General features: G+C 49.8%; 2 protein-coding genes across 2 annotated transcripts; one reads left to right on the top strand and one right to left on the bottom strand.

The window, feature by feature from the left end:
• Nucleotides 1-946: 946 nt before the first annotated feature.
• Nucleotides 947-2,035, top strand: LOC109782668 (BTB/POZ and MATH domain-containing protein 1-like). The gene has a single exon (XM_020341290.1). It carries the CDS (start codon nucleotides 947-949, stop codon nucleotides 2,033-2,035), a length of 1,089 nt encoding a protein of 362 aa, XP_020196879.1.
• A 2,757-nt stretch (nucleotides 2,036-4,792) lies between these two features.
• Nucleotides 4,793-7,074, bottom strand: LOC141041135 (uncharacterized). Its single transcript, XM_073507247.1, has 4 exons — nucleotides 7,024-7,074; nucleotides 6,329-6,922; nucleotides 6,073-6,228; nucleotides 4,793-5,353 (listed from the first exon to the last, which is right to left on the bottom strand). The coding sequence occupies exons 1-4, from the start codon at nucleotides 7,072-7,074 to the stop codon at nucleotides 4,967-4,969; spliced, it is 1,188 nt and encodes a 395-aa protein (XP_073363348.1). The 3' UTR covers nucleotides 4,793-4,966.
• Between the last annotated feature and the right edge of the window lie 7,996 nt (nucleotides 7,075-15,070).

Genomic DNA, 15,070 nt, shown 5'->3' with positions numbered 1-15,070 from the left:
ACCCAGATGGGGCCCGCCGGGCCCAGATCTGGGCCGGGGTCGTGACGACGGCCACCCAGCACCACCACGCCGCCCGACCGCCAAGGAGCGGTGCCAACAGCACGCCTGCCGCCGGCCGTCGCCGCAGGGCAGCCGAACCGCAGCCACGCCGAGCTGCACCGCCGCCGCCTCCCTGCCCCGGGAAGGGAGCACGCGCGTGGGGGAAAGGGAAGGCCCGCTGCCGCCGGAACCACCCGTGCCGGCGCGGGCGGCGGCGAGAGGAAAAGGGGGAGGAGGGGGCCCGCGGAAGAGGGGCACGAGCTCCGCCCCGGCTACCTCCCGGGGAGGCGGCGCGAGGTAGGTCTGGACGGGGGAGTGGGGAGGGAGGAAGGGGGCGGAGGTGGGGTGCGGGGCCGGCGGCCGGAGGCGGCGGGAGGGCCGGCGGCGGCGGGAGGAGGGGAGGGGGAACCCTAGTCGCCTCATCACTATTTATGTTTAGATTACTAAAATAGTGATCTAAACACTCTTATATTTCTTTACAGAGGGAGTAATTGTGATGTGCTTACAACAGCTGGTGATTACTTACTTTCGTGCCGTTTCCTTGTGAAAATCGTCCGGGCTTTAGTCTTTTTGGACTACGAAGTCAGCCGGGTTTCATCTGTACTCTTGTTGTGGTGCACACCGTCAGCCATTGTTGTTGTAGGTCGTCACGTCCTGGGCTGCCTCATGATGCAGTCATTTAACTGGGACCCGACCCAATGCCGGCGACTACGAAACATAGCAGCACCAGAGCGGAGAAACCCTCTCCACGGACTCCCGGTCGCTCGCCCAAAACCCTCGCCCCCCGTTCGATCCCGCCGGCCGCCGCCCGTCTCACGCCCAGACCGCCGCGACGCTTCTCAATCCCCAGCTCTCCGACTCCGGGCACCGCCGCCTTTGATCCCCACCCCGCCGCAAAACCCTCCCAATGGCAGCATCCCAGAAGCCAACAGAAAGGTTGGTGTCGGTGTGCACCCCAACGACGGCGGAGACCACGCTCGTGTTCGAGATCGCCGGTTACAGCCTGCACAAGGGCATCGGCGCCGGCAAATTCATCCAGTCCAACCCCGTCTCCGTCGGCGGCTACGAGTGGTGCATACGCTACTACCCTGACGGGGACGCAAGCAAGGAGAGCGAGGACCACGTGTCAGTCTACCTGGAGCTCCTGAGCAAGGGCGCCAAGGCAAGGGTGATCTACGACTTGAGGCTGGTCAACCATGAAATCGACCTGTCCACGGGGAGGTGCTGCCCGAAATCGCCGACAGAGTTCGACTCCCTCGACACCAGCAACAACGCATCCATCGTTGGGAGAAACAAGCAGCTCAAGAAGAAGAGAAGCGAACTAGAGAAGTCTCCGTTCCTGCGGGATGACCGCCTCATGATCGAGTGTGCCCTCACTGTGATCAAGGAACCACTTGTTGAGGAGACCGTTAAAATCCGGGTGCCGCCCTCAGACCTGGCAAATAATCTTGGAAAATGGCTAGAGACGGAGGAGGAAACAGATGTGACGTTCAATGTCACAGGGGAGACCTTCCATGCGCATAAGATCTTGCTTGCGATGCGGTCACCGGTCTTCAAGGCCCAGCTTTATGGACCGATGGGAGACAGGACGGCGCGGAACATAACCGTGGAAGATATGCAGCCTGCTGTTTTCAAGGAATTGCTTTACTTCATCTACAATGATTCATTTCCTTCCCTGGACAACCCCGGTGAGGAGAATGACGACATGGTTAAGCATTTACTGGTGGCCGCAGATCGGTATGCCATGGAAAGAATGAAGATGATATGTGAAGCCACTCTCTGCAAAAGTCTTACTGTCGAGACTGTCGCATCCACGTTAGCTCTGGCTGATCAGTATCATTGCAGCGGGCTCAAAGATGCTTGCATTGAATTTGCCATCTCTTGTAATAGAATGGGTGGTGTGGTTGCAAGCCAAGGGTATGTGCACTTGAAAAGATCATGCCCTGCTGTCTTAGGAGATATCCTGGAGAGAGTAACGAAGTCTCCCAAAGTTTAGTGTGCTCATTCCGGGGTAAACTTGGATAAGTTAGGTTAGTTAACATGTAGCCACCTGAGCTGAAGTCGTCTCTTATCCTCACTTGTCACCTTTAGAGATCTTTCCGAGGAGCAACTAAATCTTGGAAATTTAGTATGCTCATCTTGGGATCATGTGTTAGCTTAATTACCTGTACTACTTGATACACGACCATATGAGATGAATCTGGTTTATATCTGCTATACTTGGTTTCTCTTTTTTCTTAAAGGTGGGGACGCTTTCAATTTGTTGTCATTTACTTACTTTTTAAGTATATATATTACATGTGCTACAAACTACTCCCTCCGTTCCCAAATATAAGTCTTTCTAAAGATCTCACCAAGTGACAACATACGAAGTAAAATGAGTGAATCTACACTTTAAAATATATCTACATACATCAGTATGTTGTATTTCATTTGAAATGTCTAAAAAGACTTATATTTAGGAATGGAGAAAGTAATGCACTTGCAGAGGAATGCTAAGTGATAGATTTTAATGAGAAAATACTATGAAATCCTGTCTGTACATGATGTGGGAACTGCCAGCTCTGACTTGGATGATTATAATGTATGTCAATTGGGTGTACGGTGTACTCTGTTGTAGACATGTAGTTGTAGGGCACACCATCACTCACCATCGCTCGTGGGCTCTAGCAGATTCTCCATATCCACAGCCTCTTAAAAAGTTTTGGAGTTCACTCTAAATGTTTTTGGAGGCTGCGAAGAGTATATGCGAACTCAGATTCTCCTTATCCCAGTCTTCCCGAAAAAAATCCCACCTCATGGGACCCACCCATCATGTTCCTTCAGTTTTTAGACATGGTTGGTGGCTTTTGAAGGAGTACATGTACTGATTATGTATTGAATTTGGCTCATCCTATATATGAAATTATGGATGTTCACTAGTTCACTTGTTTTATCTAATTCTCTGCTCTTCTTTATTTTTGTTTTTTTAAATAGTTTGGATTGCCTACCACATGTGTCAAACTAGAAATTTTGGATTTCTGTCAATTACCTTTTGGGATATATATGCCACCGCAGTAACAGAGTCTGGCAACGTTTAGTAACATAGCTACCTGAGATTTGCTTGTTCTGTCCTTTAGTTTTGAGAGATCTTTTGACTCCTAGAAGAGAAAAAGCCTGTCATGCCTCTTCCGTTTTCAAATATCTTTGTTGGCTTTAGGAGTACATATATTGCATGTAGTGACCGGAGTTCACTTGTTTTATCGAGTAAAATACACGGTTAGTACACACTAGTAGAAAACTAAGCTTTATTACTGGTTCGTAAGGGCCTTGAACCGGCACTAAAGGGTGGAGACTAAAGCCCCCCCCCCACTAAAGGCCCACCACGTGTTGCGAGCCCACGCCGTGGTATGGGGGACCTTTAGTCCCGGTTGGTAACACCAACCGGTACTAAAGGTTTTTATTTTTTGAAAAAAAATTGATTTTTTTTTTATTTTCAATTTTTTGAATTATTTGACGATTTAGTCTCTAATCACCCTTCATAACTGCTCAAGTGTGGATCACTCATTTCAAATCGTCTAACTTCCCGGCCGGTCAACCATCCTCTCACTACTCGAGCTTGAGCACGCTTAAGCTCTGAGTTCTATTTCCCCTAGTTTCCAAATCTGCGCTTGCTGTTTTCCTGACAATAGTAAGCTGTCAATCCTATTAACGCTCAGGAGTTTAGATTGAGCATTAGGTCACACGTTTCACTATTTGAGTTTGAAACTATTATTCTAAAAAAACAATAATTATTTAGTAACACTAATATTTCTTGAATAAGTAGTTTGACCAGATTTGACCAAAATTCAAAAAACTGAAATAATTATTTAGTAACACTAATATTCTTGAATAATTATTTAGTAACACTAATATTTCTTGAATAAGTAGTTTGACCACAGTTTGACCAAAATTCAAAAAATTTGAAATTTGAGCATATCTTTTTTCTTTTTAGAATTTGAGGATTCTAAAAATTTGCAAAACGGCCTACAACGGTCAAAATTGGATGCGGATTTTCGTGCTGAACATTTTGATATATTATACTTTTTTCGACATCGTATGCAAAAAATATAGTCGTTTTACTTTTTCGTCACACTTTTTTGCAAAACATGTCCAAATTTAAGTTTTTAAATTTCCTAACTAGTAGATGTAGTAACATAACTACATTCCAAAGGATTTTAACTTCTAAAGTTTTTATCACTTTTTTTTGTTTTTTTTAAACTGAAATGGCGATAAGGGGGGAGTTTGGAAATTGCCCTATAGTGCCGGTTTGTCTCTCCAAGCGGGACTATAGATCAAGACCCCTTTAATGCCCGTTTGTGACACAAACCGAGACTATAGGTTAGACCTTTAGTCCTAATTTGTGTCACAAACCGGCACTAAAGAGGCTCGTGGGCCCCCGGCCTGACGCCAACCTGCCACCATCCCTTTAGTACCGGTTAGTGGCGAACCGGTACTAATGCATAGCCGTTCACATTAGGCCCTTTTTCTACTAGTAACATAAAGTTGCCGTGGATGCTTAGTTTGGTACATAAACATAGAAATTGATTAGTTCAATATACATAATCTTGTGTGAGTGATGCAGGTACAAATCAGCCCAGCCGAGCGCACGGGCGTTCTACAATGAATGATCATCCCACCTGCATTACGAACCACCGATGAACACATGGAAGAAACACCGGCAAACACACCATGGGAAGTTAGGAACCAAACTGAACTGGAAACGCGGCTGCGCTCGGCTGGGCTGATTTGTACCTGCATCACTCACACAAGATCATGCATGGAAAAAAATGTCCACAAAACGAGCTACACGAAAAGGTATTAAACAACCAGGTACACCAGGCATCTGTTCGATTAAAACAAAGCTTAATTAGCTTCTTGAGGATGATCTGCTCCATGAAAACAAAGCTTATTTAGCTTCTTGAGGCATCTTATACGGAGCGTTCCTCAGAGCTTCGATATCCTTACGCCCGGCTTTTACAACGTCAACAACACCACGGCGGTCTGCCCTGAGAAGGTATTTCTTCGAAACTCTATAGCCATCCACGTAAGAAAACCCGTCTTTTTTCCATGTCAGACGACACTGCTCGGCAGCTACAGTTGGCTTTGGATCTATCGTCATTGCCTCCAGCACGACAGAATTCCTCAAAATATAAAGTGCAAACTCCAGTTGATCTTTCTCACCATAAAATCCTGTAATATCGACCAACTTGAGATGGGAATGTGGCTTTGGAGGTAGGCTCCTTAGCTTGCCATCAAGCTTGCGGTATCGTACACATTCACAGTCCATCCACATCTGTCAAAGCAACAAGCATGCATCTAAGCACCACTCCCAAGCCCAGATATATGTGTGTCACAATTTCACTTTCTACATCCCAAGAAGCAAATATATATTAAAAAACTGCTATGCTTAGTGGCTAAGTTCTAGTGTGCTGCGTAGTCCACTAACACTGGGTAGGAAGTTCTGAGATGATCTATTGGTTGGACTGGAAAAATAATAGTACTGTATATGAGTCGTACAAGAAAGACAAGCCGTGCTGACATAAATGTCTGAAACAATACTGTCTACTTGCTCTTTTGCACAACTCACATACAGTCAATTTTTTTTCAACCCAACTGACAGATCATCTATATTGTCACCGTAATGCTCCACTAACTCTCATGATTCTACGCATAGTCTAACTTACACCTACATACACACACACAAAGCCTTCTTACCGAAGCACAGAGTGACTCACTATATATGGTGCCATTTCAGCATACTTCCCAATCACTGTTAATTTCACATATTGCGGCCACCTTATATGTAACATATAATGCATATCTTTCCAAAACTTTGTCTAAATGGCTCAAAAGATTTAAAGCTTGTAGACTCCCTATTTGTTTAAATCAATGGGATGATTTATTGGAACAGCATATTACACAGTTAAAAGTAAGGGAAATTCCATTTGCTGAGATCAGCCTAGGTCATATGTAAAAAAACATGCATATTACAAGTTGAAATGACAGACTTACATGAAACTCCAGCTTTTCCATTAAAGGAGCAGCCTCCAAAAGGGAGGCAAAATCAAGGGCATCGGACTTCCTTTTCGTCAGGGATAAAAAGGTTATTTCCAATCTCAGGTGCCTTAGATGGATAAATTTGCGAGGCTTCTCCGGTAAAATAGCTCTCTAACACACACACGCAAAATGGAAGTTACAAAATAAATCCAGTCAAACAATAGGGATGCATGTAAATATTGGAAATCTGAAAGACGAAATGTAGCTGAACCTCAAGTTCTTCACATTTTAGAGACAGCATCTCCAGTCGACGCACCGTACTGGGCAATTCAGTGGAGATATATGCAAGAGCTGAGCAAACATCTGATGACTCTATGCTTAAGTTTGTCAAAGTTACAGGAGGTGCTATCGGTATTGATGGACCTTCGTATTTATATTCAAGTGTTGTCAAGCCATAATTCAACTTTATCTCTTGAAGCAAGGGGCAGTGAAAGACACGTAAATGCTTAAAGTGGTCTGGAAGTTGAAGTGTCTTAATGGTTGTGAGCATTTGACAACGAGCAACTCCAAGAAACTCCAAAACTTTGCAGTTGGACAGCAGAAGTTGAAGTTCTTCATCAGTAATATTTACATACATTAACATAAGCTTTTTAAGGTTTAAAAAAGCTTTGAAGTTTGCAGGCTTATTTAGAGAAACAAAACCAAGTGTCAACGACTGGAAGATGGAACTCTTGGTGGCATCGAAAAGCTGAAAAGGGAACTTGTACGGTTCCATTGTAGGATGCACAGATGTAAAATTAAGAATTAGCTGCTTTGTCTTTGCTGTAATAGCAAAGTTGAGCCATCTATCAATGTGCCCACAGAGCTATAGTAAGTGATTTTTTTTTTCATGCATGAGCTGTGGACGCATGAGAAAGGGTGAGAGCGACGGGGTGGCGACTCTGCCGCCGCCGCCGCCGGAACCACCGCCTGGGGATCTTTCAGTGCCCTCCCAGCCGGGGATCCCGGGGCCGGCATCACGGGGGCTCTCATCGCCGGCGGAGGGGGCGCGGATCCGGCGAGTCGACGTCGTTTCCGCGCATGAGGAGGCAGAACGGGATCGGGATCGTGGCCGGACCTCGGGCTTTTTCCATCCGGCGAGATGGCGAGTCAGGTTTGAGGACGTTCGGTCGCCCGGCCATAGGCGCGAGGGTATGTTGTTTTCTTATTCACCGTCGAGGTGGACGACGGTGACTGATCTTGATGGAGACATCCTCGCCGGCCGGTACCTAGATTTTGGTGAGCATTTGGTCGAAGGTTTGCGACTTATGGTTGATGTTTTCGAAGTGTGGATTGTTCATGGTGTGCAGGATTCGTCGAGTGCAGAGGAGAAGATTGAGATCATGGATCTCACTTCAGAGGCGACCGGAGTGGCGACTCCACAGGCGACCGGAGTTGTGGCTGCAGGGCGGCCGCCCACACCCCCCGGTGATGGTCGGCGGATCGGAGGCCGGTTTTGGGCGCTGCTCAACTGCGGCGATGATGATGCGGACGGTGACGGGGATGCGCCGGCGGCATCCCCGCCGTCGCCAACGCCATCGGACCTGATTTGCGAGTATTTCAACTCTGGATACGATGAAGACGAGGTGGCATCCACGGTCGACGCGATCCTGCCTCCCGACGATCCGGCTAGGGTTGGATTACACGCGGGTGAGAAGAAGGAGATGGTTCGTCGTGTCGTTCATCGAAGGACGGCGGCTGCTGCGATCAGGCCATGGAAGGGCCCCTTGCCTAAGGTTTGTCTCCCGAATCTTACGCTCTTCGATTTAATTCATCCGCAGTCTTGGATTACGGTTAAGGCAAGGAGAAAGGGGCGTCGGAAAGCGGCCGTCTCTGCGCCGGCGGTGGCCGCGGCGGTCACGCCGGGGACCCCGGGGATCGGGATCAGAGCGGCTCGCGATGCGCGTTTGAAGTCTATTTTGGGCCACGGTGGGCCGAGTCCGAAAAACTCTCTCGCGTATCCTGCTGGGCCGGAGATAGCTGGGTATGAGGCCCAGGCTATTCCGGTACCCACAGCGACTACGTGCGCCGTCACATGCAGCGATCGGGTGGATCGATCTACGTGTGATCCATCGTCGCGTGCTAGGGTTCGTCGGCGCGGGAGGTCTGGGTTTCGCTCCTGTGGCTCTGGTAGGGCAAAGCGGATCCCTCCCCTCCTTTTGATGGCTGGACGCGGGACCGGGGGACCGCCGGGGAAGAAGCCCCCTCCGGCCGTGTCTGCTGCTGGTCGTGGCGGAGTTGCACCACTGCCGACTGGGCGTGGCGCTGCGGCCCCTACGGTCGTCGCAGGGGCGGTGCAGGCCGCGGTGGGGCGCGGGGGTGGACAGCCCGCGCCTCGGCCACCGCCACCGAAGAGAATCGCCTCGGCCGCTCCAGCAGGGCGGGGCGGGGAGGAGCCGCCTCCGGCGGCGGGGGCCGGGCGTGGAGCCCTCGTGCCACCGTCCCTGCAACCGGCGCCAGGAAAGGGCGGGCTCAGGCCTCCGGCGCCCGTCGCTCCGCAGGCAGCGGGCAGAGGCGGGCCTAGGCCCCCAACGCTGGGCGCGGCTGGTGCAGCCGGTACTGGCAGAGGTCAGTCTCAGGGCGCGCCTCCGCCTAACTTTGTCGCGCGGCCGGCTCAAAACCGGTCGGGACCATCTCAGACGAGGCAGATTTCTAGTTCTAAAGACTCCCGTGCTCCGCCCCGAGGCCAATGGGGGGACGATGGGTTAGATGTGTATGGCGATGGACAACACCGGGGTTCCTCATCCACGGGAGGGGGGCGTGGTTATGCATGGCAGAGTGACGGGTCTGCTGAGAGACCGTTCCTCGGGCCTCCAGGAGGTTTTGTTGAGGGTGCTTCCGGTCCGGATCACCGCCAGCGAGGGGATCACCGTGGGCATCGTGGTGGTCGGGGCGGTGGCCGCGGGAGGTATCATCGCATACCGCCTCCGCCTTCGGCAGTTGTTGACCAACCGGAGTCAGTAGTGGAGACCGAGTGCGCTTCCACGGAGCTCCCTCCCCAGGCGATGGAGGTGGTAGCGGCTTTAGCCAATGTTGAGGTTCCGGCGACTGGGAGTGTGACTGAGGTTACTGACAGGTCTGAGGCTGAGAGGGCGTCTAAGTGGGCGCGTAAGAAGGAAAGGATGCTTTGCTACCGTTGTGGTGAGAAGGGCCACTTCATTGCTGAATGCGTGGCAGAGCTGTGTGAGTCCCGTGGTAAGCTGGCACATGCCTCGGGGGATTGTCCGTTGTTGCGTGACCAGGCTCCGTCTTTGACAATGTATGGAGTTTATTGTGCTGAGCTAATGTTCTTTGAGTCCCCGGCCGCGAGAGAGATTCCGGAGGAGACTTTGAGCTTGACCACCGGGGTTGTCAAAGCTACTCAATGTGAGGTTTCCGAGGCTCAGATTGTGCAGAGGCTTCAGGAACTGGCACCGGGGGACTTCCATTGGAAGCTCGTTCCTCTCGAGGCCAAGGTTTTTAAGGTGGAGTTTCCTTCAGTGGACGATCTGCAGAGACTGTTGAGTTTTGGTTTATGCAGAGTTCCTGGCACTAGGTGCATTCTGGAGTTCCATGAGTGGCAGCAGGTGGAACCTAAAGGAAAGCCGCTTACGCAGGTCTGGTTGAGGTGTTCGGCGGCTCCATCTAAGCCTTTGCAGGATGTTCGAGTCGTGGCCAGTATGGGCATTATGGTTGGCAAGACGGAGAAAGTGGATATGGCCTTTACTCGTGCACATGGAGTGGCCCGCATCTTAGTGAGCATTTTGGATATTGAGTTCGTGCCTGACGTGGTTAACTGGACTTATAGAGGAGAGGTGTTTCCTCTTGAGATCGAGTTTGAGGACGCTGCCCTGTTTGCTGAGGCAATGATTGGGAATGATGTTGACATGCACGAGGGGGACGACAGTGCGGGAGCTGAGGGGGCACTGACTGACGAGTCGACTCGTGAGGGGACTAACGGCTCTCGTCCTGTGGCTCAGACCGGGGATGGGACCGGGGTTGAGCCGGCACCTTCACCATCGGTGCCTATGACTTCGTTGCGGTTCGGGTCCTTTGAGCCAGCCTCTGCCCCTCCCAGACTTTGGAGTGACCGGGTAGATTCTGATGATGCGTTTGAACAGTCACTACCTTTGTTGGAGTTCGAGGATGCCGGTGGGGCACTGGCTGGATGCTCGGTGCGGACATCGTCGGTGAGGACTTTGGTTGGTTCCGGGGACGGGGAGTCAGTGGTTGCTCCACCGGAGGCCGACGTTCCGGCCATAACGGCTGCGGCTGAGGTGGGGCGTGGGGGAGGGGGGTCGGGGCAGGTGGCTCCCACTTCCCCCTTCACTATCCCGACATCGGCATCGCTGGTCATGACGGGACCGGCAGGTGCTGGGAGAGGAGGCCCGAGGCAGGCGGCCTCGGCTCTCTCTCCTTCGGGCATGGCGGCGGCTGCCACGCCTTCTGTGGCGTTGGGGGAGGGGGGTTTGGGGCAGGCAGCCCTGACTCCCACTTCCCCCTTCACTATCCCGACATCGGCATCGCTGGTCATGACGGGACCGGCAGGTGCTGGGAGAGGAGGCCCGAGGCAGGCGTCCTCGGCTCTCTCTCCTTCGGGCGTGGCGGCGGCGCCCGCGCCTTCTGTGGCATTGGGGGAGGGGGGTCTGGGGCAGGCGGCCCTGACTCCTCTTTCCTCGCCGGCGGTCAGGAGGACCGCATCTCCTTCGGCTGTGGCGGCGCCCGCGCCTTTTGTGGCGCTGGGGGAGGGGGGTTTGGGGCAGGCGGCCCTGACTCCTCCTTCCTCGTCGGCGGTCAGGAGGTCCGAGCCTCCTCCTAGCGTACCCGTTGCTATGGGTCTCAGCTTGGGGCACTTGTCCGAGGGGCATGGGAGCCCGCAGTCGCCTCCTCCGGTATCCTTGGTTGACCCTTCGCGGGTTTCAGCGCGAGGAGTTACTAGGGAGGAGGTCGTTGCTTTTGGCGGGATCCCGGACCCGGCCTCGACGGGGAGGCGGATGAGTGCTCGCATTCAGGAGCTTCCGGAGGTTGATGACATGCAGCAGAGGTGCGCTATGAGGGCGGCCAAGCTTCATGATGCTGCGATCTCTACTGGTATGTCCGTTAACATATCTAATTCTTTATTGCATTTTTCTAATGAGGAAATTATAAATAATGCAAACCAATTAGGAGTTTCACTCGGGGCTACAGATAGTGAGATTTCCACTTCGGTGAATGATTTGTTAGATTTGGAGGCGGAGCGTGCCTTAGAAACTATTCGTAATCTTGCAGCGGTTAAACCCATGAATGATAATGAGATTGATGCATTAGGGGTTAGAGTGCTCGATAATATGTGTGTGGATCTAGCACCATCCAATCATGAGTCTGAGGACGATGATATGCCCATAGAGAATGCAGTTGTTTGTTCCGCTGAGCCCGGTTATGAGGATCGGGAGTCAGGACCTAGTAAACCCAAGCGTAAGTGGAAATGGAAAATTTACCCCGATTCTGCAGTTCGTAGGAGTGCTAGGATTCGGACTACTAAAAAATTTCATGATGAGTGATGAAAGGAATCTTTTGGAATAGCAGAGGTCTGAAAGACTTGGCTAAAAGAAGGTTTCTTGCTGAGGCATCTCTGGAGCATCGTTTAGATTTTATTGCTCTATCGGAAACTGGTAGAGACAACTTTGCGCCCCAGTTCCTTTCCTCTCTTGCGGGTGGTGTTGATTTTGATTGGCATTGCCTCCCTCCGCGAGGAAGATCGGGTGGTATCTTGCTGGGTGTGAGATGCGATTCGCTTGAAGTCCGGAGTGTAGTGATGGGCGACTTCGCGGTTAAGTTTCGAGTCAGGTCTAAGGTTGATGGTTTCAACTGGGCGTTGGTGGCGGTTTATGGTGCCGCACAGCTCGAGCTTAAACCGGAATTTTTGGCGGATCTTGTTCGGATTTGTGGGTCCGAGCAGCTTCCAATCTTAGTTGGGGGTGATTTCAACATCATTAGGAGGAGAGAGGAGAAGAATAATGATAACTTTGACGGCAGGTGGTCGTTCATGTTCAATACTATTATTGAAAGCTTGGATCTGAGGGAGATAGAGCTTTCTGGTAGAAAGTTTACCTGGGCTAACTCTTTGCCCAAACCGACTTACGAAAAGCTTGATCGCGTTCTTGCGAGTGTGGAGTGGGAACAGAAGTTCCCGCTTGTGACGGCTCAAGCTCTTACACGGTGTTTTTCCGATCACACACCCCTGTTCGTTGACTCAGGGGAGCCGAACCACGTGGGAAACAAAAACACGTTTTTTTTAGATGGCCTGGTTCGAACGCGAAGGGTTCCTAGACCTGATCGCTAGGAAATGGGCGAAGGGTGTAGGCGGTAGGACCGCGGTCGAGCGTTGGCAAAATAAGATTAGGAGTTTGAGAAGCTTCTTACGGGGTTGGGCTAAGCACCTTAGTGGAGTATATAAGATTGAGAAGGACAGGCTCCTCTCTCTTATACAGAATCTGGACGTTAAGGCCGAATCCACGATTTTGATGCCTGCTGAGCTCCAGGTTAAAACTGAAGCAGAGAAGAGGTTGAAAGAACTTCTCCGCGAAGAAGAATTGAAGTGGGCTTTGCGGGCTAAGGTTCGCAAAGTGGTCCAAGGGGACGCGAATACTCAATTCTTTCATCTGATTGCTAATGGTAAGCACAGAAAGAAGAGAATATTCCAACTTGAACAAGATGAGGGCACTATTTTAGGACAGGATAACCTAAAAACATATATAACCGAGTATTATAGGCAGTTATTTGGACCTCCGGAGGATAATTGTGTATCTCTCGATGAGTCCAGAACTGAGGATGTGCCTCAACTTTCGGCTGCTGAAAATGATATTCTGGGTTCCCCGTTTTCGGAGAAGGAGGTGTTTGATGCTATAGCACAGTTGAAAAATAATAAGGCTCCCGGACCGGATGGATTTCCGGTGGAGTTCTACAAGAAGTGCTGGCATATTATTAAGGGGGATTTGCTACCTATGTTTCATGATCTGTTCTCTGGACAGCTTCAATTATTTCACTTGAATTTTGGAACTATCACACTGCTTCCTAAGAAGACGGATGCTGTGAGAATTGAGCAGTTCAGGCCGATCTGCCTTCTTAATGTTAGTTTTAAAATATTCATCAAGGTCGGGACTAATAGGCTCACACAGATTGCGCATTCTGTGATGCAGCACTTCCAAACTGCTTTCATGCCGGACAGAAACATCCTTGAAGGGGTGGTCGTCCTTCATGAAACGCTCCATGAAATCCATTCCAAGAAGTTAGATGGTGTCATTTTAAGGTGGATTTCGAGAAAGCGTACGATAAGGTTAAATGGCCATTTCTCCAACAGGCATTGCGTATGAAAGGTTTTGATGAAGCCTGGCGACGCCAGGTTGAATCATTTACGCAAAAAGGGAGTGTGGGAATTAAAGTGAATGACGATATTGGTCATTACTTCCAGACACATAAAGGCCTAAGACAAGGAGATCCGATGTCCCTTATCTTGTTTAACATTGTGGTTGATATGTTAGCCATCTTGATAGGAAGGGCTAAGGAGAATGGTCAAGTGGGTGGCTTGGTACCTCATCTGGTTGATGGAGGTGTATCCATCCTTCAGTACGCTGATGATACAATCATCTTTATGGAGCATGACCTGGCCAAGGCGAGAAATATGAAGCTGGTGTTATGCCTTTTCGAACAATTGACCGGGTTAAAGATTAACTTTCATAAGAGCGAGTTGTTCTGCTTTGGTAGAGCCAAAGACGAACAGGAGGCTTATAGGCAATTGTTTGGGTGCGACTTGGGGGATTTACCTTTCTCTTACCTAGGTATTCCAATCCACCATAGAAAGCTGACCAATAGAGAATGGAAGTGCATCGAAGACTGATTTGAGAAGAAACTGAGTTGCTGGAAGGGCAAGCTCATGTCATATGGAGGCCGATTAATTCTGATTAATTCGGTGCTCACGAGTATGCCTATGTTTCTCTTATCGTTCTTTCAAGTCCCAGTTGGTGTTAGGAAAAGACTGGACTTTTATCGATCGCGTTTCTTTTGGCAGGGTGATGATCTAAAAAGAAAATACAGACTTGCAAAATGGGATATCATCTGTAGACCGAAAGACCAAGGGGGTCTTGGTATTGAGAATCTTGAAGTTAAGAACAGATGCCTTCTTAGCAAGTGGCTGTGGAAGCTTTCTTTTGAGACTGATGCCATGTGGGCCCAAATCCTTCGCAGCAAGTACCTACAGACAAAGTCCTTGTCCCAGGTCACAGTCAGGCCAACTGACTCGCCTTTCTGGAAAGGCCTGATGAAAGTCAAACAATCTCTGTTTAATAGGACAAAGGTTGTTATTGGTAACGGCGCTAGTACACGCTTCTGGGAGGATACTTGGCTCGGCGAGACACCCTTGGCCATTCAATATCCGTCTTTATATCGCATTGTTCAACGACATGAGGTGTTCGTTGCTACGGTGTTTCAATCCATCCCCCTTAATATTCAGTTCAGACGGTCGTTAGTGGGCAATCATTGGGAAGATTGGCTCCGTCTAGTTCGGAGACTAATGGATGTCCATCTTTCTCAACAACCCGATGAATTACGCTGGAAACTGACTAGGTCTGGAGTATTCACGGTTAAATCAATGTATATTGATGTAATTAATTCGAACTCCATTCCTACCTCCAAGCATGTTTGGGCTATCAAAGTTCCTTTGAAAATAAAAGTGTTTATGTGGTTTGTCCATAAACAGGTTATTTTAACCAAGGATAACTTGATTAAGCGTAATTGGACAGGACCTACGAGGTGTAGCTTCTGTGATCGGGACGAGACGATCAAACATCTCTTTTTTGATTGCCCGTTTGCCAGAGTACTTTGGTGGACGGTTCACATTGCTTTTAATATTACTCCACCGAATTCTGTCACTACGTTATTTGGGACATGGCTCACTGGGATTGAGCCTGAATTAGCGAGACATATTCGTGTTGGAGTTTGCGCTTTGTTGTGGACTATC

The sequence above is a fragment of the Aegilops tauschii genome, chromosome 2 (assembly GCF_002575655.3).
Source record: "Aegilops tauschii subsp. strangulata cultivar AL8/78 chromosome 2, Aet v6.0, whole genome shotgun sequence".
NCBI classification, from domain to species: domain Eukaryota; kingdom Viridiplantae; phylum Streptophyta; class Magnoliopsida; order Poales; family Poaceae; genus Aegilops; species Aegilops tauschii.
Note: the sequence above shows the minus strand (reverse complement) of the source record. Positions and strands in the feature narration are given on the sequence as shown.

Coding starts and splice junctions, on each gene's coding strand:
- LOC141041135 (XM_073507247.1), bottom strand. CDS start 7,074: ATGCCGGCCCCGGGATCCCCGGCTGGGAGGGCACTGAAAGATCCCCAG. Junction 6,923..7,023: donor CACTGAAAGATCCCCAGGCG/GTGGTTCCGGCG, acceptor CACTTACTATAG/CTCTGTGGGCACATTGATAG. Junction 6,229..6,328: donor TAAAATGTGAAGAACTTGAG/GTTCAGCTACAT, acceptor TGTGTGTGTTAG/AGAGCTATTTTACCGGAGAA.
- LOC109782668 (XM_020341290.1), top strand. CDS start 947: ATGGCAGCATCCCAGAAGCCAACAGAAAGGTTGGTGTCGGTGTGCACC.